General features: G+C 39.4%; 1 protein-coding gene across 2 annotated transcripts in view; it reads right to left on the bottom strand.

Annotated features, from left to right (window-relative positions):
• Nucleotides 1–23,402, bottom strand: part of lrrc1 (leucine rich repeat containing 1) — a 117,641-nt gene that overhangs the window by 70,546 nt on the left and 23,693 nt on the right. For both annotated transcript variants that reach the window (XR_010012379.1, XM_062994993.1), the window contains exons 2-3: nucleotides 10,536–10,653; nucleotides 3,067–3,145 (exon numbers count right to left, since the gene is read on the bottom strand). Coding sequence is in view for 1 of the 2 variants with exons in the window: in XM_062994993.1 (XP_062851063.1) it covers nucleotides 3,067–3,145; nucleotides 10,536–10,653 (197 nt within the window). In the remaining variant the exon portion in view is untranslated. The remainder of the gene's footprint in view (nucleotides 1–3,066; nucleotides 3,146–10,535; nucleotides 10,654–23,402) is intronic.

Below are 23,402 nucleotides of genomic sequence, written 5' to 3'. Positions count from 1 at the left end.
TAAACAACTGATTGTTTCAATTCAATTTATAAAGATTTGTTCTTAGTGATGTGATGTGTAATTATTGGCTCATTTTAATAAGTAAGAGTGAAATAAAACTCTCCCGGGTTTATCGCTTATCTAAGAAAGAACACTTTATTAGTTTATAAACAGAAATGACACGGCGAGCTTTAAGGAAAAACGCATAATTATTCTCTAAACCCACTTCTAAGAAACTGATCATGAAAAGTGCACCAATGTTGCAGGACCAATAATGACTGCACCATGCAGGTGGTAGCACAAGTTAAAAGACTCGAGGTTTATCGGAGAAAAGGCAGTCTAGGATTTTTAATTGACTTCCTCCCATGCTTCATACAGACACAACTACATCACAAATCCACATTCACTAATGAATAGTCTGAAGGAGAGTAAAAAACAATCCCCAAAACTTTGGAATAACACAGACTATGTGCCTCCCTTTTGAACAGAAACAAGCCTATGCCTGGAACTAATGATTTCAGGAAGTGCTTAATACTAGGACTGGCACTGATCCAATACTCTGTATCGGTATTGGTCCGATATTGGCCCAAATCACTGGATCAGATATCGTAAGGAAAAAACGTGTAATCCGATTCCGATACTGTTGCTTAATGTAAATAAGGCCATTGTTTGTGTGTAAAGCAAATAACACACGAAAATATGTTCCACCAGACTGCCGTTTATTGCCAGCTCACTCTGCAACTGCCGTAACAAGGTGCATCTTGATAACATCATTAATATGTGCCACTGCTCTACAACTACTAGCGAGATGTGTCACATGAACGACAGCTCGAACGTAAGTGAAAACAAAAATGCTGCTAAATGTTCCGTGTGTAAAATTTCAAATTAAAAAAGCAGTTTTGCATAAGTGAGATGATGTAGGTTCTGTATTTATTCCTTTAGAATATTAGTTTCACAGTCTGAGCATTGTTATTTAGGTAGCTACTTTAACCATGGTGCATTGAGACATGTATTATTACTGCTTAGTTGTTTGAGAGGAGAAATTGACGGTATGGGATTGGTATCGGTATCGGCAGATACTCAATATACAGTATCTGTATCAGTAATGGACATAAAGAAGTGGTATTGAGCCAGCCCTACTTAATACATGTTTATTTATTTTTGATTGGATGATTAGCTGGAACCTATGGAGCCCCTAAGAGGGCCTTAGTTAAAAAAAAACTCCCACCTCCATTAAAGCTTTTGTGTTTTAGATACCCAGTCTACACTGAGTTTATTTAGTAGTTGTTTAAAACTCACAATAATTCGAGTTAATACAGGAGGACAAGTCAAGAGCAGTGATAATGACAGTGATGTCATAATCATTCATTCATTGTCTGTTTTACCACTGATTAATCCTGATATTGCGCAATGCAAAACATTTGTAAGAAAATGCATTTTTGCAAAGGAATGCCAGCTGTTAACTAGGAAACACATCGGGTCTGTCTGATAATTTTGTGAGATCTCTACATAGAGAGCATTTTATGTCATCCTATGCTCCCAAAAAGACGTCTGTCTCAATTCTTACATACCTTAAAATGCTGCCTACTGAGGTGCCTTAATTCTGCGTGATAATTTGAATGAATAACGAGGGAGCATCCGATGCTTTCTTAGCAGCGAAGGCAATCCCCAGCATTCAGTGCGGCACAACATTTCTCAGAAAAAAATTACAAATATGGCAGACAAATGTGGCGCAACGAATGAGTTCATTTCAAATGTAAATACATTCTTATTGACTTTTAATTTGTATAAAGGTGAACAAGTGTAATTTATTTGCAAATCAGTTTATCAGGCATGTCAGTGACAATTTAACCATTTTTGGTACACAAAGGGAGATGTTAGCTGGCATGCTAGTGGGTTGTGCCGCCTCAGCCCATTGGTTCAAATGGCCTGAGGATAACTGTGTTAGCTTAGTAAGCGCTGTCTAAGTAGTGCGTTTAAATAATTTGCCTTATGATGTCAATGACTTATTAGAATCCTCTCTACATAGGCAGCTGCCTAGGTAGGCAGTAGGCAGCAAGTCAGCTCACTAGGTTTTCACACAGACCCATTGTCATTACCTCTTCTTTTTTAACCATGGGCCCTTAGGAGCTGCAAAGGATCATAACATTATATTAAATACTAAAAATCAAATGTACAAGTGCACCTCCCAATGGCTTCCAATGGGATGTTTGGCTATCCTCCCTCAGACATAGGTATGCAAACGCCCAAACTGCTTATGGCACCTGTGATTCAAACCGAGCATCTTAATGGGCTAGCATATTTTAAATACTAAAAATAAAATGTACATTTACAGCATCCTGATCATAAATGAGCAAATAAGCATGAAAAAGTCACTTCATTTTTGCATCTTTTAGAGAATAAAAGAATTATAACTTTTTTAAAAGGCTTGTTATTGAGGTGCTGTATTTATGTACCAAATCTGACAGACAAAGAGAAGAAAGAAGCCTCGGTAATAAAATTAAAAAAAGAAACCATGGAGACCTCCTAAAAAACTGCAACTTAAATACTATACATTTAATGTTTCATGATAGCAATGGTAGCAAATAAACACATCATCTACATACACATGTTAAGCATCCACCCAACCATAATATTTCTAAACTGTGATGAAAATGACCCAAGAAAAATGTTATAAACATATAAATATATAAATGGTTTGCAAACCAAGTTGTCAGTGTGAAAGCAAGGGGACTTTGTAAAAGCTACATAGTGCATGATTAATATTAAAGCCATTGCTTTTGTGCTCAGTGTAATGCAGAGAAGAAATACTGGGTCTGGCACCAAAACACTGGAAGCTACCTCATGGTTTGAACAGACACACGTTCACTGTAAATCAAAAGTTAAGAAAACAGATGGAAAACACTCATGTTTTAAAACTTTTGGCATGGAAATTGCTGGCTAGTTGCTTTTGTTTTGCCATTTCTATTTATTATATTGTTTAGATATTGCAGCAATAGATAAAACTATATAAAATAAAATGTTAAAAACTTTGTCTAAAACTGTGGTACAGTTAGTTGGTCAAATGGTTGAGTTTAAACACTTTACCTTGTCAAAGGGTTTCCACTAAAGTCTGCTACTTGAAGAGCTTTGCAAAAGGAAATGCTTTCGGGAAGCTCCATAATGTCTAAATAAAACAGAGAAAAACAAGTGGTAACAGTCACTTAGTTGAGATTATATCATTAGTTAAACCAATCTTAATCTTTTACTTTACCAGATTTATCTTATCATATACACTGATAAACATAAACATAAAATTAAAACCACCTCCTTGTTTCTACACTCACTGTCCATTTTATCAGCTCCATTTACCATAATAAATTACTGACTGCAGTCCATCTGTTTCTTTACATGCTTTGTTAGCCCCCTTTCATGCTGTTCTTCAGTGGTCAGGACTCTCCCAGGACCACTACAGAGTAGGTATTATTTAGGTGGAGGATCATGCTCAGCACTGCAGTGACACTGACATGGTGGTGGTGTGTTAGTGTGTGTTGTGCTGGTATGAGTGGATAAGACGCAGCAGCACTGATGGAGTTTTTAAACACCTCACTGTCACTGCTGGACTGAGAATAGTCCACCAACCAAAAATATATCCAGCCAACAGCACCCTGTGGGCAGCGTCCTGTGACCACTGATGAAGGTCTAGAAGATGAAAAAACTCAAACAGCAGCAATAGATGAGCGATCGTCTCTGACTTTACATCTACAAGGTGGACCAAGTAGGTAGAAGTGTCTAATAGAGTGGACAGTGAGTGGACACGGTATTGGTATTTAAAAACTCCAGCAGTGCTGCTGTGTCTGATCCACTCATACCAGCACAACACACACTAACACACCACCACCATGTCATTGTCACTGCAGTGGTCCTGTGGGGGTCCTGACCATTGAAGAACAGGGTGAAAGCAGGCTATAAAAGTATGTAGAGAAATAGATGGACTACAGTCAGTAATTGTAGAACTACAAAGTGCTTCTACATGGTAAGTGGAGCTGATAAAATGGACAGTGAGTGTAGAAACAAGGAGGTGGTTCTAATGTTATGGCTGATCGGTGTAAGTCGCAGCCATCAAATAGAAAACTTGTTTATATTTACAAAATCCAGTCAGTCAAAAACTGAAGTCAATTCATTGTACTTCATTGCATTTCAATTAAATAAACTGTTAAGTAAATTTAAATAGAGAAAAAAAACACAAATGGGCACCCAGGTGGTGCAGTGGGATAATCCACTAGCACACCAGTGCAGAGATTCTGAGCTCCCGGGTTCAATCTCAGCTCTGCAACCGGGCGGCTGGGCACCCTCTGGCAGGCACAATTGGCTAATACCTGCAGCAGACAAAATTGGCTTCCAGTCTGCTGGCTAAAAAAGACCGGACTAAGGGGTGTAGTTATCAACGCTGAGTAAGGATTCAGTTGCTCGGGGCGTCTATACAGAAAGTGGAGGAGCGCAGAGATCGGGGCGTGGCTCTCAATACACGAAACCGACCTCAAGCGCAAATACACAGAAGTGTGGGTAAATAAAAAGAGACTGCGCACATATTTGTGTTTCCGGTAAATATATACAATCTCATTGGATGCAGTTGGGGGGGTCCCCAGCAGCAGATTGGCTATGCTAAATTGGGAGAAAAAGGGGGCATTTTGCAAAATGTCCCAACTTCTAGAATTGGGGTTTGCATATGCCCCCTCCTCAGGCGGACCCAATTTCTCATTCTGATAATGCCTTACCATTCATGGATAAAAACCCACAGGGGCATAACCAGCCCTGCCCTTTGACAAGAGCCCTGCGCATTTCAACCTTCTTAATCAATAAAAAAGTGACACTTGCCAATTCTGACTCCCATGAGCTAACATACACAATACGACACTTTGCACTCTCATCCAAGCTTACATAACTGTTTTCCTAAGAGAGAGAATGTTTTAGCCTTTAGCATTACAGTCTGGTACAGGTAACAAAAGTGAAAATTATTGTAGCATTGTGGCATGGCCATTCGAGTTGGCAGCAGAGTTCCAGGGTTCAGATTTTCTGAATAGAAGGTTCACGTGTCAGTCCACTGTCAGTGTTGGTTCCAAGCCCAAATAAAAATAAGGAGGGTTGTGTCAGGAAAGGCATTCGGCATAAAAACCGTGCCCAATCAGACCAAAATGATCCATTGTGGTGACCCTTAAATACAGGATCAGTCGAAAGGCTAAATGTTTTTGAATTATTTATTTTCATACAGACATGGGCCAAGACCTTTAGTTAATTCACATCAAACACCAGAACGAGGGAAAAATATGATCTGAGTGATTTTGACAACAGCAGCAGACCACAACTGGTTCCACTAATAGCAGACAAAAACCAAATTCGGCCCATATCATCTGCATTTCACAGCAGAAAATAAGATTGATCAGACCAGACAATGTTTTTTCCCCAAAGTTGTGAGACTCAGATTTCTATTCTAGGCTTACAGTAGTAAAACATGATGTGCTCTTCTACTTTTCTAAACCATCTACCTTAGGTTTCTCATGCAGTGCATTTTGTTTGTTTGTTTGTTTTTATACCGCCATGTTATCACTGCTGTGCATTTTAAGATGCTTTTCTGTTTAGTACAGTTGTAAATGTGTTTATTTACAACCATAAATCAGAAAAAGTTGAGACAGCATGGAAAATTAAAAAAAAAACTAAATTTACTTTGACTTATTTGATTGCAAGCCAGGATGAACCTGAGATATTTCATGTTTTATCTGCTTAACTTCATTTCATTTATTAATAAACATCCATTCCTGCAATTTAGGCCTGCAACACATTCCAAAATAAGTTGGGACAGTAAAGCATTTACCACTTTGTAATGTTGCCATTCCTTTTCCCCACACTTAAAAGACGTTTTGGCACCGAGGATACCAAGTGATTTAGTGTTTCAGCTTTTATTTTGTCTCATTCTTCCTGTAAACACGTCTTAAGATGTGCAACAGTACGGGGTCGTCATTGTCACATTTTTCCTTTCAAAATTCTCCACACATTCTCTATTGGGGACAGGTCATGACAGCAGGCAGGCCAGTCCAGTACCCGTGCCCTCTTCTTCTGCAGCCATGCCTTTGTAATGTGTGCAGCATGTGGTTTTGCATTGTCTTGTTGAAAAATGCATGGACGTCCCTGGAAAAGATGACGTCTTGAAGACAGAATATGTTGTTCTAAGATCTCAATGTACTTTTCTGCATTAACGCTGCCATCACAGAAGTGTAAATGACCTTTGCCAAGTGCACTGACACAGCCCCATACCATGACAGACCCTGGCTTTTGAACTTGTTGCTGATAACAGTCTGGATGGTCCTTTTCGTCTTTGGTCCGGAGCACACGGCGTCCAAAAAAGACCTGGAACGCCGATTCATCTGACCACAATACACGTTTCCACTGTGTGATGGTCCATCCTAGATGCCTCCGAGCCCAGACAAGTCAACGCAGCTTCTGGACATGGTTAACATGAGGTTTCTTTTTTAAACAGTAAAGTTTTAAGTGCCATTTGTGCATGTAACTCTGTATTGTTGTGCTTGACAAAAGTTTGCCAAAGTAATCCCTCACCCATGTGGTTATATCAGCTATTGTTGTGGCGGTTCTTGATGCAGTGTCGTCTGAAAGATCGAAGATCACGAGCGTTCAGCTTAAGCTTGCGCCCTTGGCCTTTACACACCAAAATTCCTCCCGATTCCTTGAATTGTTTAATAATATTATGCACTGTAGAGGGAGAAATATTCAAATCCCTTCCAGTCTTTCTTTGAGGTAAATTGTTTTTAAACATTTTAATCATTTTCTCACACATTTGTTGACAAACTGGAGATCCTCTGATCATCTTTGCTCATCAAAGGATGCTGCTTTTGTACCAAAGCGTGATTACAATCACCTGTTGACATCATCTGTTTGGAATCACATTATTATTTAGTTTTTTTTCACCTCATTACTAGCCCTTTTTTGTGTGTGTTACAGGCCTGAAATGCATGAATGGAGGTATATTAGCAAATGAAATGAAGCTGAGCAGATAAAACATGAAATATCTCAAGTTCATACTGTCTACAATCAAATAATGTAAATGTAGTCAAAGTAAATGTAAGGAACACTGCATTTTTATATTATTTGCATTCTCCATACTGTCCCAACTTTTTATGATTTGGGGTTATAAGTCATTTAAGCCTTTCTGTCAGTTGAACAAGTTTCAGTCTGCAAAACTTGTTTTTTTTTTGTTTGTTTGTTTGTTTTTCCACACAGTCCTGAAAAAAGCGCCAAGAGATTTTCAGTTCTGATTTTTGATTTGAACATTGACTTTGGTTTGAACCCATGTTTGTAAGATTTTATGCAGCGTTCTGCTGCTAAATGACAGCAGATGGATGAATGATTAGTTTTAGTCGCTTTGAATAAAAGTGCTATATGGCAGATGTGCACGAGTCTGCCCACAAGTGGACAAAAAAAGTGAAACAATAATAAAAAGTAATAAATTGTTTTCAAGCCTATAATGGGTAGGACCATCTTTGGTGTCTGTAACAGCTTTAAACCTTCTGAGAATGCCTCATTCAAGTCTCGGGTGGTTTGTGGTGGGATATTGAAGCACACTTCAAAAAGAAAATCTTTCAGTTATTTGAAGGATGAAGCAAGTGGAGAGCTACTTCAAAGTAATGGTTCTTAAATTTTTAATAACATTTTTCATGTGGTGGTGAATGTCAAAAGTGAAAGCCTGTGTTGGCAGAGCTTATCTTGTTTTTCTTAGCACACGTAAATCCTTTCAGCAGCATTTGAGCATCATCATTCTGAAGTATGAGAATATCAGGAAAAGGACTGCACTATAGGGTACACTAGGTTCTGTAAAAGTGTCTTACAACTACACAAAACAATCACCGTATTAATCATTTTTGCTGTAGATTAAATAAGGAATGCTTTATTGTACTACCCCAAATCAGAAAAAGTTGATACAGTATGAAAAATGCCAATAAAAATGCAGTGTTTCTTACATTTACTTGACTTTTATTTATTTGCATACGAAATGAACCCAATGTATATTATGTTTTATCTGTTCTTTACCTGCATTTCAGGCCTGCAACATTCCAAAGAAGTTGGGACGGTAAAGCATTTACCACTTTGTGATGTTGCCATTCCTTCTCATAGCATTTAAAAGATGTTTTGGCACTGAGGACACCAAGTGATGAAGTGTTTCAGCTTTTATTTTGTCTGCGAACACGTGTTTGTTTGTTTGTTTGTTTATTAGGATTTTAACGTCATGTTTTACACTTTGGTTACATTCATGACAGGAACGGTAGTTACTCATTACACAAGATTCATCAGTTCACAAGGTTATATCGAACACAGTCCTGGACAATTTAGTGTCCCCAATTCACCTCACTTGAATGTCTTTGGACTGTGGAAGGAAACCGGAGCACCTGGAGTAAACCCACGCAGACACTGGGAGAACATGCAAACTCCAAACAGAAAGGACCCGAACCGCCCCACCTGGGGATCGAACCCAGGACCTTCTTGCTGTGAGACGACAGTGCTACCCACTGAGCCACTGTGCGTCTTAAAGTGTGCAACAGTACGGGTTGCCATTGTCACATTTTCTTTTCAATTCTCCACACATTCTCTATTGGAGACAGGTCAGGACTGCAGGCAGGGCCAGTCCAGTACCTGTACACACTTCTTCCACAGCCATGCCTTTGTAATGTGTGCAGAATGTGCAGCATGACCAAACAATTTTGAAGCACAGTGCGGGGAGTTTATGAAGACAGAGAGGCAAAGATAAAGAGACTGAAACTTTCTAAAGTATTTCAGCCAAAATAACCCAAAGAAACGAGCTGGACACAGACACTACAAAGCAGAGTTAAGGTTTCACACCAGCACTACGGTGAAACGCCTTGCAGCCGTGATGAGCAGCGTTATTCCGGTAAGTTTTTACACCGCTTTGTGCTTTACCCAACGTAGTTAATGTTTGTTATAGCTAGAGTACTTGTCGGAAAACTATTTAAGAGTTCGCTATTTTTCAGGTTTGTTTGCTAGCTAACTCATTAAGTGCTATAGTTAATCAGTCATTTATATGAGTAACGTTATATAACAACATCATAGCCTAACGTTACCCTGTCTCGTCTTCCATATTTTTTGCTCTCGTTAATGAGAGCACTGATTCTAAATAATAAGCCTCCTCTACTTAATGATAGCTAGTTAGCTCAGCAGATAATTCAGTTAAGATATTTAACCTGTTATGGTTTAGTTGGCATAGCCAGTACACTATTTGTAATAAACTATGATACATAGCCTTCAGTTTGTGATAATTAATACAGCTTTCTCTTTTGCTCTTTCTATTAATAGCACTAAGCAATGAAGTGTGGATGACTTTGACCAGAGAAGAGGTTCATGCACCCCTCAAATGGCTGAGGTCTTCACAGACAGCATTCACATGTTTCTCAACGACATGTTATAAATGTTTTTGACTTCCAGAGTGATAACTTCTGAAACATAACAGCTTCTAATGCTGTCCAAAGCTTTCTTATTTAATTGAATTTTTTTATTGTGATTGTGTATTAATGTTTCAAATATATTTAATTAAACTATCAAGCTTAAGTTTCATATTCATGTTTCATGGGTCATTATTTTAATTTGATATTGGAACCTAAATAACATAACAGGGTTTTGTTATGTTAAGGCAGAGATGGAGGGTATGACATAAATAATCGTTAACTAGTCGACTAATCGAAAAAATAATCGTCAGATTAGTCGACTAGTTGCAGCCCTACTCAAGAGTAGAGTTCATGGGTCTTTCAGGCAGACAATAACAAAAAGCATATTGCATCCAGTTGTTCCCATTGCAAATTGAAAAGTGCAAACAGTGTTGCAAATTGAAATAAAAATAGCTGCAACATCAAGCATTTTAGTCTGTATAAATGACATCTTGGTATGACTGAGCATAACTTATACTCTGTCCAACCCTGGTTACCGAACTGACTCGGGATGTAACAATACACTCTTCCCACGATGCTATACGATTCACGATACTGGGTTCATGATACTTTTTTTCCCGATTTTTTATAACAAAATGAAATTAAAAACAAATTATGACAAAGTTTCCTTTTATTATTTCTCTTCAAAAAAATTAAATAAAGTACTGTATTTGTGTTTATCTTTTATTTATCTAAATAATGAATGTCCTTTTATTTCTGAGGTAGGTACACACTATACCTAATAATGCTTATTGTGTAAAAAAAACAAATGAAATTTATAAACAAATCCTACAAGATATAAATAAATGAATAATACAAATAAAGAAAGTATCCTCACATAAATACATCTGGCTGAAAAATCCCCTACCTGGCAACTCTGTGAAGTGCCGTCAACCAGGCAAGGTGAATAGCGCTAGTGCCCTCTGCTGTTTAAAGTAAATATCGATTCATCTTAAATGAATAACCGATTCGAATCGTAGCACATGTGCACTGTCTTCTGGCGCATCATTACATCCCTATACCTGACAGCAAAATGTTATAGCCAACAAAGAAAGTAGGGGCTTTGCTTACCGTTTCGTGAAACATCGAACTCCACGAGCTGCATGAAGTTGGCGATCTCTGGAGGAAGTCTTTGTATCTCGTTGTCACTTAGTCCAAGCTTTCTTAACTTTGTCAGCTGGAAGAATGGCTGGAGGGAGAGAGAAAGCCTTACATTTTATCCTCTTGCAGAAACATATAGATCTTGTCTTTACCTGTATAAACCTGTAAAATCATCTTTTGTATGTTCATGTTTGTATGTATCATAGAGTTTGCATGTTCTCTGTGGGTTTCCTCCGGCAGCTCCAGTTTCCTCCCACAGTCCAAAAACATGGAGTCAGGTTAATTGGAGACTGAGAATGATCCACCACCCAAATAATACCTACTTTGTGGTGGTCCTGACCATTGAAGAACAGGGTGAAAGTAGACTAAAAAGGTATGTAGAGAAACAGATGGACTACAGTCAGTAATTGTAGAACTACAATTCTATAGTGTTTCTATATGGTAAGTGAAGCTGATAAAATGGACAGTGAGTGTAGAAAAAATGAGGTGGTTTTAATGTTATGGCTGATCAGTGTATAAATATAAAGATAAAATGTGCTGTTCGCCAACACAAACCAAGCAGAAATAAAAGTTATTACTATCCAGGTTACAACCCCTGCAGTTGTGCCATCCCACAATCAATTTCTCATCCATAAAGAACAGTAAAAAAATGTCCAGTGGCCGGCCCTGCACAGGCCTTCTCTGATGTAATCACCATTCATCTCTCACTGCCCTACTTGTACAGCTCCTCCCAGTGCCGACGGGCACAAGATCAGAATCTGATACTCTGATTTAACCACCATGCGAAAAAAACATGGAACAAATGTGACATGAGCTCAAGTTGTAGAATTGAGACGTTTCTAAAAAGCCAAGTATTTAATTGTGTTGATAGGAATACGTGCCACATCAAAAAGATCAGCTGCTTTGATCTTTTTTAGAATGTGAACAATCAAAACCCCAATCAAAAAAAGCCTCAGAGGAAGAAATGTACAGACAGACAAGTGCAAAAGAAAAAGGCTAAAAAGTATTTCTAAAACCCGGCTGATGCAAAGATCACACTATGTACAAATTTAGAAAGCTGAACAGTCAAAACCAGACCAAAAAAATACAGATGATAAAATGTGCTTCACTAAACAAAAAAGTCTGCAATAAAAAAATGCTAAACCTGGCGCCCAGGTGGCGCAGCAGGATATTTGGCTTGCACACCAGAACCGAGTTTCTGAACTCCCCGGTTCGAATCTCGGTGTTGCCACAGGTCGGCTGGGCGCCATCTAGCGGGCATAATTGGCAGTGCTTGCAGAAGATACCAATTGACTACCGCATTTGCAGGGTGGGGGCCGGACTATGTGTGGGTGGGTGGATCTTCATACGCTGTGTAAGGACCCTGATTGCGGAAGAGACGCCTGTGCAGAATGCATGGGCGAGAAGAGGAGGGCTGTACACGTGTCGAAAGAGGCGTGTACAGCGACGTACTCTCCTCGGATGCGATCTGGCATCTATCACCAGCGGAAGACAAAAATTGAGTGCGCTAAATTGGGAGGAAAATGGGGAGAAAATGCATAAAAAAAAAAAATCAGAATCAAAAGTCATGTGGATAAATGAGACAAACGTTCTTTTACATGTTCAAAACCAAGACCTCATCCACACTGTAAAGCATACTGAAGCATCATGCCTTGGAGCTGCTCCCAGTTCTCATTCAAACAGCTTTCTCATTTTTATTATCATCAACTTTATTGAGTTTCACCGGGTTTTGACACTGGGCACAGCGCAGGAAATAACCTGGAGGGTGCAAATTCATCTCAGGGCATAAGTCATCCCATCTCAGACATAACCAATCATGTCTGTCTAGACACCCGGCCAGCCAAGCTGAGCTTTAACCCCGGCATAACATATGTGCCACTCACACACTCATTCTAAAAGCTTGCAATTAAAAACTGCATCGAAGAAGTTTACATGATCTCATTAGAAAGGTCTGAAAACTTTAACCATGAAGAAAAAAGGGGGGTGTTTTAAAATGACCTGGTCGGAGGCACAATGGCTCAGTGGGTAGCACTGTCGCCTCACAGCAAGGTCTTGGGTTCGATTTCCAGGTGAAGCGATCCGGGTCCTTTCTGTGTGGAGTAGGGCTGAAACGATTCCTCGAGTAACTCGAGTAAATCGATTACTAAAAATCATCGATACAAATTTTTTGCATCGAGGAATCGTTTAATCCGCCCAACCATATACAGCTCACGGTGTTTTACACGGACGACTTTCCTTTTTGCGCAGCGTGTTTAACGCTGTGTGCAGGTGACGTGAAGAATCTGAGGGCTGCGTCCCAAATATCTTAAACATAAACAGAACTTAACAGGACTTAATCCGGGTTCTTTTTGCGGACAGTTTAATGAACACTACGTATTTGGACACGTTCGCCACTCCTGCGAACTGAACGTATCAGTTTAGGACGCAGCCGAGATTTGATAGCGCGGACTGCAAAATATAGAGAGAAAATAGCGAACAGGAGGAGACTGGACAGAGAAAACCACAGAAAGTTTGAGATCAATTTAAGCTGATAAAACTAAAACTCAGTATAACATCCACACCATCAGAGCGTCGTGTTTACTTTACTCATGTTTACTGACTTTACTTCGTTTCAACCACCACAGGCTTTTATGAAGATTTAGGCAAACACACACATACATACACACACACACACACACACACACACACCAGATCTACCTCATCTAGAGACACAATCCTGACAGATTTTTATCCCCCTACAAACACCACAAAACCTCCCAACAAAATATTAAAGCTTTATGTTCTGCGTGAGCTGTAGCTGAAACTGAGTTTTGAAAGTTGCACAAATTACAGGCTTATGTTCATGTATTTTTGTTTATTATTATTTATGACTTGATGACCTGATGTTTCAGGTTGCCTGTTTACATTTTAAAAGTAAATTGATTTATTTTTGATTGATTTATTTTTGCATTTAAAAAATGTTAAACTGTCCTGTATGCAAGGAATACAAATGTACAGTTTGGTTTAAGAAACATGTCTTATTTAATGTAATATGTATTTGTTTTTGCTCTTTGTTAAAGCAAAAGTATTTCTTATCCGATTACTCGATTAATCGCTGGAATAATCGATAGAATACTCGATTACAAAAATTATCGATAGTTGCAGCCCTAGTGTGGAGTTTGCATGTTCTCCCAGTGTCTGTTTGGGTTTCCTCCAGTCCTGCATGTAACCTGACATGCAGCCAGGTTAATTGGAGATACAAAATTGTCCATGACTGTTATGCTTACGTTTTACGTTTTCGGCATTTAGCAGACGCTTTTATCCAAAGCGACTTGCAGTGTACAGTCTAAGCAATTAATGGTTAAGGGGCTTGCTTAAGGGCCCAACAATGGCAACCTGGCTGTGGGGGGTTTGAACCAGCAACCTTATGTTTACTGGTCCAGTACTTTAACCACTAGGCTACAACTGTGTTTTACATTGAAAGACTTGAACTGATAAATCTTGTGTAAGCAGTAATTACCTGTCCTGTCATGAATGTAAACAAGGTGTGTTAAACATGATGTTAAAATGCTAATAAATAAATACATCGACCAGCCATAACATTAAAACCACCTACTTGTTTCTACACTCACTGTCCATTTGATCAGCTCCACTTATCATATAGGAGCACTTTGTAGTTCAACAATTACTGACTGTAGTCTATCTGTATCTTTACTTGCTTTGTTAGCCCCCTTTTATGCCGTTCTTCAGTGGTTAGGACCATGACAATGACATGGTGGTGGTGGGTTAGTGTGTGTTGTGCTGGTATGAGTGGATCAGAAACAGCACCGCTGCTGGAGTTTTTAAATACCGTGTCCACTCACTGTCCACTCTATTAGACATTCCTACCTACTTGGTCCACCTTGTAGATGTAAAGTCAGAGACGATCGCTCATCTATTGCTGCTGTTTGAGTTGGTCATCTTCTAGACCTTCATCAGTGGTCACAGGACACTGCCCACGGGGCGCTGTTGGCTGGATATTTTTGGTTGGTGGACTATTCTCAGCCCAGCAGTGACAGTGAGGTAGGGCTGGGCGATATATCGAGATTTTATAATATATCGATATATTTTCATACGCGATATAAGATAAGACAATATCACTTATATCGATATAGATGTTGCGTTCCAGTTAGATCCAACAGTTCGACTTTCTCTTCTCCCAGTTTGTCTCTGCACATGTTCACCTGCCCCGCCCCTCTCCCTCACTGAACACAACTCGCCCCTCCCCACCGCTTCAGTAATTCCTGCAGGCAGCGATAGCATGGAGACGGATAAAGACATGACAGAAGCTATCGAGGAGCTGCTTACTAAAAAGAATAATAATGGCTCAATTGTTTGGAGATGGTTCGGATTCAAAGTGTCAGATGAGCAGCAGAATAATGTATACTGTAGAGAAAGCCGAAAACAAGTCCAGACAAAATCTTACAGCTCCGTGTACCTTTGGTCATTCGTTTTTCACTTCAAATCCCAAAGTTGAAAAACAAGAAAACGAGTCGTTATTCGTTTCAAAAACCAATATAAACATAGAAGCGCATGCACGGGCTGACATGCACGTTAGTTTATACTGGATGATATCCCGACGTCCGAGACTCATTTATTTATTTATCTTCTATTATATTATTTCTTGTTCTCGGCCAATAAACATCCAAAATTTAATAAAATTGCACAAACTAACTCTGCAGTAAACAAGGAGCAAACAGCAATTAAACAACAAATAAAGCTGTGAAATAATAATAAAGTGCATTAAGCAGAACGCTGATTAAAATGCATTAAATGTTGTAATAGTTACACAGTAACATGAATGATTAGTTCTGCCTGTATTACAGAACTGAGTTCTATACGGTAAAAAAAATATTAATGTAAATGTTAATGTTGTGACGACTGATGTAAAACAATGTATAAAGTCCAAACATGTGAGGGGGAACGCTACTTTTAATGTCACACAAGCTCAGTGCAAAACACGTAAGCTCACACAAGCGCAGCCGGAAACGGTCAATTTCTGTTATCTTCCCTACACACTCGCTCCCTGCGCCCTATAGTACACTTAACATTCTTAAAGGGCCAGACAATATATTTGTAATTCACATTACACGACAGGTGAGACGTTAGAAAACAAACTTTTTTTACAATAGTTTTTTTTTTTTTTTTAAGTAAAAATAGTTCTTGTGTGAAGCTTCCCAGCATGAATATTAATAAAAGTGCCTGTAAAAAATTTGGAACATGTAGCTTTGTCTCAGAAGTGTCTTGTTGTTATTACCTTATGGGATGAAAAAATATCGAGATATGTATCGTGTATCGCCATTCAGCGAAAAAATATCGAGATATTATTTTTGATCCATATCGCCCAGCCCTACAGTGAGGTGTTTAAAAACTCATACCAGCACAACACACACTAACACACCACCACCATGTCAGTGTCACTGCAGTGCTGAGAATCATCCACCACCCAAATTATACCTACTCTGTAGTGGTCCTGTGTGGGTCCTGACCATTGAAGAACAGAATGAAACAAAGCTAACAAAGCATGCAGAGAAACAGATGGACTACAGTCAGTAATTGTAGAACTACAACGTGCTTCTATATGGTAAGTAGAGCTGATTAAATGGACAGTGAGTGTAGAAACAAGGAGGTGGTTTTAATGTTATGGCTGATCGGTGTATATAATACAAAAGAAATGAACAGAATTTTTGTAGCATGAGCTGAAGATACCGATACATACAGCCAATCCCAGTTTTGTACTTTTAATCAGTAGCTTTAGACAACACAACTGCTGATAATAGAAGTTCTACCAGTTATTAAATAAAGCATTTATCTACTTTGTTTTTTTTCCAAACCTGTAAATAATTAATCTAGCTGTTTAGTGAAGACATGACATACGATTGTGTGCTCGAGATTAGCTTTGGCAGAATATGGTTGTTCATAATTATGGACTAGATCAAACTTTTTCTCAAGCGTCCCCCAAGTTGTCCATGACTTTTACTGCGACCCAGGAAACACAAACAATGCAAAACGAAACACAAAACGAAATCTAATTAATTAGTAAAACTGGTCGCAATGCCCAGGTGGAGCAGTGGGATATTCCGCTAGCAATTAGCAATCTGAACACCCAGTTCGAATCTCGGCTCTGCTACCAGTTGGCTGGGTGCCATCTAGCAGGCACCATTGGCAGTGGGAAAAGTCTGGACTAGGGGGGTGGGGTCTTCAAATGCTGTGTAAGGACCCTGGTTAGCAGGCCGAGGTGCCTGTGCAGAAGTGGAGGAGTAACATGTGCGAATTCACAGAAGCTAGGGCGAAAAAGAAAGGGTTGAGGACTGCGCACGAGTCGGAAGGGGTGTGGTGCAGGCAAATATACCCTCCTCCTTACTCAATCAGGATCCCCAGCAGCAGAAGACTAATTGCCTACGCTAAATTGAAAGAAAAAAAGAGAAAATTCATAAATAAATGTTAAAAAAATTGTGAGGCCGCTCAGGTGGCGCAGCGGTAAAAACACATGCTGGAACCAGAGCTGGGATCTCGAATACATCATACTGAATCTCAGCTCTGCCTGCCGTCTAATGCTGAGCGGCCACATGAACAACGATTGGCCTGCTGTTCAGATATGGGCGGGACTAAGCTGGATGGGTCTCTCACCCATGACAGGTTTAATGTGCACAACGTTTAAATATTGGGTTTTGTATAGCATTTGTGTGTGATGAGCACTCTGCCTTTTTGTGATCCTGTCTGGCAGCTTTTGCACGTTGCCATCCTGCTCTGGCTTTATACACTGTTTAATATTGCACTGTGGATCTAAAGGAATGGCTTTTCATTTCACTGTTTACCTGAATATGGATGGAATAACAAAAGCGTACTTGACGTGACTTGACTGACTCTGAGCATGATTGTACAGGACAGACAACAGTGAGGCTGTGATAACATTCTACAAAAACATGTTTCCTGTTTCTGTTGGTTATGTTAAGACCAAAAACCACACAGAATTATTGACTTATTTACAAGCCCAAATCAGAAAAAGTTGGGACAGCATGAAACAGAGTTTCTTACATTTACTTTGACTTTTATTTGATTGCAGACAGGATAAACCTGAGATATTTCATGTTTTGTCTGCTCAACTTCATTTCATTTATTAATAAACATCCATTGCTGCATTTTAGGCCTGCAACACATTCCAAAAAAAGTTGGGACAGTAAAGCATTTACCACTTTGTAATGTTGTAATGATACCAAGTAGAGATGGGACGATCGATCGGCTACGAATCGGTATCGGACGATTTTTTATCAAAATATGCTATCGGCGATATTTCCTAAAAGTAGCCGATCCGATCGTGTGATATATAAAGACCATGTTAAGTTAACAGCTCAGTGGATTGATCCAGACTTTGAGCTACGAAGCACCAACCATCACATCACCATTCATCAACAATCGTACAGAAACCATCGTGAAAGCTCTTACGATGTAATTTTGCTGATTGTAATATTTACTTTAAAAAGATAATTCAACCCTGTCACATCGGAGTCGATTCTATCAGCACGTTATATAAACTCCTGGTTCACTTTGGTAAATCGTAAGCGGTTCTTACTTGTGGTGCAGATGAGAACAGAAGAGGCAAAAGTTTATTCATTACCAAATTCGTTAGTTCATCTGCTGAACGTTTAGAAAACTTTTAGCTCCTTAGACGGAACGAGTCTGACTCGGTTACAGATCTGTGGTAATAGCAGTTTAATTAAGCTTTATAATGAAGCTTTTTAATGTAAGAGAGTCACACAAAATGTTCTGTAGTAGCTGGTGTTTATTTAAAACCACGACATTTAATTAATAACAGTAAACACGGAGAGATAACTGAGAAGAGAAACTTACGCTTCACATAAAAACGAATCAACTCATGAATCAATGAATCACTTATAGCGATACTGTGAACAAAGCGTCTCTTCTAAAGGCACAAACACACACACACGCACGCACGCTGCTCCGGTTTATCTTTACTGTGAGGCTCTTTTTAAGTTTCTTTACTGCTAATCCCCCCCCCCGAACGGAATCGGCTATCGGCCGATGTCCCTGAAAGGAGATCGGAGATCGGAATCGGTGCCAAAAACCCCGATCGGTCCATCTCTAATACCAAGTGATTTAGTGTTTCAGCTTTTATTTCGTCCCATTCTTCCTGCAAACACATCTTAAGATGTACGGGGTCGTCGTTGTCACATTTTTCATTTTAAAATTCTCTATTGGGAACAGGTCAGGACTGCAAGCAGGCCAGTCCAGTACCCGTACCCTCTTCTGATTGTGTGAAGCATGTGGTTTTGAAAAATGCATGGATGTCCCTGGAGAAGATGACGTCTTGAAGACAGCATTTGTTGTGCTACACACTACACATTTACACTGTGTGATGGTCCATCCTAGATGCCTCAGAGCCCAGAGAAGTCAATGCTACTTTTGGACATGGTTACCATAAGGCTTCTTTTTTGCACAGTAAAGTTTTAAGTGCCAATTGTGCATGTAACGCATGTAAGGTTTCTCAAAGTAATCCCTTGCCCATGTGGTTATATCAGCTATTGTTGAGTGGTGGTTCTTGATGCAGTGCAGATTTCACACACTGAAATTCTTCCGATTTCTTGAATGGTTTAATGATATTATGCACTGTAGAGGGAGAAATATGCAAATCCCTTTCAATCTTTCTTTGAGGTACATTGTTTTTAAACATTTTAATAATTTTCTCACACATTTGTTGACAAACTGGAGATCCTCTGATCATCTTTGCTCATCAAAGACTCAGCCTTTCCTGGATGCTGCTTTTGTACCAAACCATGATTACAATCACCTGTTCACATCACCTGTTTGGAATCACATCATTATTTAGCTTTTTCACCTCGTTACTAGCCCTAAATTTCCCCGTCCCAACTTTTTTTGGAATGTGTTGCAGGTCTGAAATGCAGGAATGGATGTTTATTAATAAATTAAATGAAGTTGAGCAGATAAAACATGAAACATCTTGGGTTCAAACTGTCTGTAATCAAATAAAAGTCAAAGTAAATGTAAGGAACGCTGCATTTTTATTTTATTTGCATTTTCCATACTGTCCCAACTTTTTCTGATTTGGGGTTGTACTTACTTATCACTTCACCTTAAGATTTTCTTTTACTGTGACTAAGAAACACCAGTCACTTTGTGATCTGACCCAGATTAATAGATGGACGTCCTCATGCAACGTGCATTCACAAACTTTAGGTTACAACTTTTTTTAAATGCAGAAATATGCACATAAATAACTGCTGCTTTTGGCCATCTTTTTAGCCTTTGTGTCTGGCTTTCAGAGAGCAAAAGTTCACCCACAGCTTTGGCAACTCACAGAAATCCAAAAATACTTGACTGGTTCATTTCAGAAGCAAAACAATGGCATTAAAAAAAAGCACACTGTGGTTGCTCATAGACTGTCATGCTGTGCTGGCATAGGAGAGTAAGAGCCATGCTGAGAAAGCGTTTGGCTTGAAAATAAATGCTAATTTATGTTAATATGTAGCAGATCTACGTATAAGCAAAATAAAGGACAGTAAACTTTTGGTCTACACAAAAAATGTGAATAAGATCCTGCTAGTTCATTCGTAAATAATCTACAATGTTTTAACCAGATAAATAACAAGATGTTTACAAGACCTACTAATACCATATGACTTGTAATGACTAGCAGGTCTGTTTGTTATCTGTAGAGCTCGGTTGAACAAGTACCACAATCCAGTCTTACCATAAGCAAATAAAATCAAATACAGACTTAGAAGTTATTTAAGGCTTAGTGCATTAGCACTGAGTCTGTGATACTTTTTTAAATGTCAGTGAAAGTTCAAGTAAAATACACTTAACAATACATAAAAACTTAAGGGACAGTGGTAGCCTAGTGGGAAGAGCTTTGGACTGTCAATCAGATGGTTGGAGATCTGAATCGCAGCTCTGCAACGCAACCACTGTTTATTATTCATTTAATCAATATTCAGTGGCCACAATTTCTGCTGCAGCATTTTGGAGTTAGAATTTGGTCCGTACAGAATTAGGTGAGCTGTGTCGACAGTTCAGGTCTCTGCTGCTGGTGGATGTATGGTGTGGCAGATGTTTTCTTTGCTGACAATTGAGTTCCACAATTTAAACTGAGCTTTGGTTATATGCCCCAGCCTAGGCCGCTCAGGTGGTGCAGCGGTAAAAACACACGCTGGAACCAGAGCTGGATCTCGAATACATCGTATCGAATCTCAGCTCTGCCTGCCGGCTAAGGCTGAGCGGCCACATGAACAACGATTGGCCTGTTGTTCAGATGGACGGGACTAAGCCGGATGGGGTATCTCTCTGTCATGACTGGTGCAATTATGACCTCTCCTGGCTGAATGATGGCGCCTGCACAGAGATGATAAAAGTGCGCTCTCCGGGTGTGTCTCTCCGTACACAACGCTGAGCTGCACTGCACTCGTCAAAGTGTAGATGATAAGATGCATACGACATGTTGCCCACGTGTCGGAGGGGGCGTGGATTAGCTTCGATCTCCTCGGTCAGAGCAGGGATCGGCATAGGCGGAGAGGAAGCATGATGCAATCGGGCAATTGGACGCGCTAAAGAGGGAGGAAAAAAAGAAAAAAACTCAAAGCCTTTTAAATTCAACGCCAGTCCCAGAACCAATTGACGTTGAGTTTCAAGGTACCACTGTATTGGATTTTGTATAGAATTTGTTTGTGATAATCAATCCCCCCCCCCTTTTGGTGGACAGCTTTTGCACACTGCCATCCTGCTCTGGCTTTATACAATGTTTAATACTGCACTATGGATCTAAAGGAATGGCTTCCCGCACCTGCAAGAGTTAAAAATGAAGACAATTTGCAGGATGCCTAACCAAGGTGGCTAAATTGTGTGGCTAAAAACACAAAAAAAAGGGTAAAGGGAAAATACCAAAAACGACAGTGGAAAGTGGATAAAAAAAATGGACAGAGAAAAACTGAAAACAATATATTGTCACAATATAACAAGCTGCTCAGAGCACCTGCGACAACCACGTTCTCAAAAAATAAATAAATTAAAAAAAGAAAGAAAGCTCAGAAAAGCCCAGCCCAATCTAGGCCCAGCGTGGTCTGGTGTCGCAAAAAGGCTGTGACACCAGCTGAGCTCCCAGAAAAAAAGTATGCTGGAATTGCCAGTAGAGGAGCTAGCAAATTTGTGAGAAAAACCATGATAAAACACATCCACCTGAAGCAGATTTACACAGGTGACAGTCAGGTAACAGGAAGTGATATGTCAGGTATCAGCGCCCCTATGCCCACTCTGCTGAATAAAAATAGCAAGGCAGAAAGATGTGATTTTGTAACTGTGCCCAGCCACAAAGCTCAATGGCAGGTGGGCTCATAACACTAATGAAAACTAACATTGCTTAAGGGTTATTTACTCTTACAACACAAATTGTTATATTCAATATTTTTGCTAGTGGAAGTACAAGAGATATTTTTTATGAGTGGAGAAAAAACCCACCACTGTAGAACGCCAGTTTCCTTCTGCAACAATAATAATCTTAATACAGTGCATAACACAACAAACTGAGCACATGAAAATAAATCCTGCCAAGCTGTTAAAATGACGGCAAAAATGTCACCCGGCCTGTTCTTCAAGTGCTTTCTTAGTGTTGTGAAGTCTCCAGCAAAAACAGAGACACTAGCCTTCACAACAACAGAAGAAGCAGAAGCAGCAGGTGTCCCATATGGGTTGAAGTCTGCTTGGATCTTTTCTTTAGAATCAAACAATTCCCGTACAAACGTATTAAAAGGAAATTCTTTGAACTAGGGGTGGTAGTGATTAACTAAGTTGTCATCAAAGACGATGTTGTTTAGTTAATGCTGTCTTGTTTAAATTCATTTCCAGCAGCTGACACTTCTCCCTCTCTCTCTCTCTGAACTACTACTCTCACTGTGCAAGTGCGACTTCAGGGTACATCGAGAAGAACGCCACAGTTTGATCTTCAACCAAAAGGAACTGATAGTTTTTATATTACTGAAATCATAAACGATGTAACTATTACACATAAAATCACAAACGGTGAAGCTGTTTAGCATTAGTACGGATTGTGACTTCATGTTAAAGCTCTTTCTGAGATCACTGTTATTATAAGATGAGTTTAACATAGCAACTGCATCTCTATTCATTGTTATTAGCATGTTTAGTTTGTAATAAACTGTACACTACCAACTCTGTGTAAAATCTACATTCTGAAGGCTGAACTGCTCTATGGTGTTTATGTTCACGTTACTGTTCTACAGTACATTACTGCCATGTTCACTGCTACGCTGTTCTTCATCAAATAGAGCATAAAGCAGTGTTGATGTGAAACTCTGTAATGTGTTTATTAGGCTGTAATGTGACACTAAAAGCTTGTTGGTTATTGGTTCAAAGAATGTGACTAAATTGGCGCCCCTATTCCGGACATTAAAAAAGGCCATCGTAATGTAATATAAAAATCATATGGTCTTCATTTATAAATAATAAACATTACTGAATAAATGAATGAATTATTCATTTTGGCCCCTCCGCTAGGGGTCGACACAGCAAATCATTTGTCTGTATATTTAATTTGGCACAGTTTTTAGACCGGATGCTCTTTCTGTTGCAACCCACTGGTGTGTCCCCCCTAATAGGTAGGTTTACATAAAACTGTGCACCTTCTGTGCAACTTGTGTGCCCAGCCCGGAATATATTGCTGTTGCCAGCATCATGACTTTTATTGTTACACCACACAAGCTCACAATAAACATTACTTATTAAAGTTTGCTACCTCAGTTTGGTACTGATGTGCTCGAGTTTAAATCT

Source organism: Trichomycterus rosablanca, chromosome 5 (assembly GCF_030014385.1).
Source record: "Trichomycterus rosablanca isolate fTriRos1 chromosome 5, fTriRos1.hap1, whole genome shotgun sequence".
NCBI lineage: Eukaryota > Metazoa > Chordata > Actinopteri > Siluriformes > Trichomycteridae > Trichomycterus > Trichomycterus rosablanca.
This window is presented reverse-complemented; position numbering and strand designations above follow the sequence as displayed.